This window comes from Coturnix japonica, unplaced genomic scaffold (assembly GCF_001577835.2).
Source record: "Coturnix japonica isolate 7356 unplaced genomic scaffold, Coturnix japonica 2.1 chrUnrandom731, whole genome shotgun sequence".
Taxonomy (NCBI): domain Eukaryota; kingdom Metazoa; phylum Chordata; class Aves; order Galliformes; family Phasianidae; genus Coturnix; species Coturnix japonica.
Genome location: NW_015440093.1, coordinates 1 through 1,760, shown reverse-complemented (window position 1 = coordinate 1,760; position 1,760 = coordinate 1). Strand labels below are relative to the sequence as shown.

General features: G+C 59.1%; 1 protein-coding gene across 1 annotated transcript in view; it reads right to left on the bottom strand.

Moving 5' to 3' along the window:
- The window catches only part of LOC107307635 (phytanoyl-CoA hydroxylase-interacting protein), a 6,621-nt gene extending 5,268 nt beyond the window's left edge, over positions 1-1,353 (bottom strand). Inside the window, exons 1-2 of the mRNA XM_032441902.1 lie at positions 1,348-1,353; positions 211-347 (exon numbers count right to left, since the gene is read on the bottom strand). Of these exons, the coding sequence (XP_032297793.1) occupies positions 211-347; positions 1,348-1,353 (143 nt within the window). The remainder of the gene's footprint in view (positions 1-210; positions 348-1,347) is intronic.
- Between the last annotated feature and the right edge of the window lie 407 nt (positions 1,354-1,760).

Below are 1,760 nucleotides of genomic sequence, written 5' to 3'. Positions count from 1 at the left end.
AAGGGGCTTTGAGGGGCTTTGGGGTTAGGGTGGGGGTTAGGGTCAGATTTAGGGGCTGTTTGCTGGGGGTCTTGGGGGGCTTTGAGGGGCTGTAAGGGGCTTTGAGGGGCTGTGGGGTTGGGGTTGGGGTTATGGCAGGATCAGGGCTGTGTGCTGTGGGGGTCGGGGTCATTTAGTGTCTGTCCGGGGTGGATTTGGGGGGGGTCCGACCTGACGTGCTGGAAATACTCCTTGTGCTGGTTGCGGTAGAACACGGAGAAGCGCAACATGCGGCCCGAGATCAGCTCCGCCTTCTCCTGCAGCTGAGCCAGGTGCTCCTTGGCGTAATCTGCCCCGACAGCGCAAAGTTACGGGGCGACACGGGCCCTTTGGGGGGCGGGGGGCTGCCGGGGGGGGCAGGGGGCTGCTGGGGGGGGGGGCAGCCCAGCGCTGCGCCGCCCCTTTGGCACATCCCACGCCTCGCCAGATGCCGCCTCCCCCAGCGCTCTGACAGAGCTGCGCTGCGCCCACAGCCCGCCTTCATCCCGTCCTCATCATCGCCATCCTCAGCCCGTCCCACCTTCATCCCCGTCCTCATCCTCAGCCCATCCCCGGCCTCGTCTTCATGTTTATCTCCTTCGTCCTCATCCCATCCTGATCTTCGTCCCACCTCCATCCCATCTTCATCTTCTCACCCACATCCTCACCCTCCATCTTCATCCCCATCCTCATCCTGTCTCCACTCTCATTCCCATCCTCATCCTCCCATTCACCTCTCCTTCATCCCATCCCCACTCCCTTCCTCATCCCATCTCCATTCCCATCTTCATCCTCATCCCCCTCTTCATCTTCATCCTCATCCCACCCTCATCCTCGTCTTCATCCTCATCCTCACATCTTTCCCTCCCCTTCAACCCATCCCCACCCCATCCTCATCCTCGTGCTCACCCCTCCTTCACCCTCACCCCATCCTCATCCCCATCTTCACCCCATCCCATCCTCATCCTCACATCCATTCCTCACCTTCATCTTCATCCCATCCCTGCTCCCTCCTTCATCTCCATCCCCACCCCTACCCCATCCTCATCCTCCTGCTCACCCCTCTTTCTTCCTCACCCCATCCCATCTCCATCTCCATCTCCATCTTCATCCTCATCCCACCCTCATCCTCATCCTCATCTTCATCCCCATCCATCCTCATCCCCATCCCATCCTCATCCTCACATCCATTTCTCTCCTTCATCTTCATCCCATTCCCACTTTCTCCTTCATCTTCAACTCCATCCCCCCCATCCTCATCCCATCCCATCTCCATCCCCATTTCCATCCCCATCTCCATCCCCAACCCATCCCCCCCTCCATCCTCACCGTCATGCTCACCCCTCCTTCACCCTCATCCCATCCCATCTCCATCCCCGTCTTCATCCTCATCCAACCCCCATCCTCATCCTCCTGCTCATCCTCATCTTCATCCTCACCCCATCCCATCCCCATCTCCATCCTCATCCTCACCCTTCTGCTCACCCCACCTTCATCCTCACCCTCACCCCATCTCCATCCCCATCTCCATCCCCACCTTCATCTTCATCCCCACCCCATCTCCATCCCCACCTTCATCCTCATCCCATCTTCATCCTCACCCTCATCCCATCCCAACCTTCCCCATCCTCATCCTCCTGCTCAGCCCTCCTTCACCCTCACCCCATCCTCATCCTCACCCGACCTTCATCCTCATCCCATCCCATCTCCATCCCCACCTTCATCCTCATCCCATCCCCATC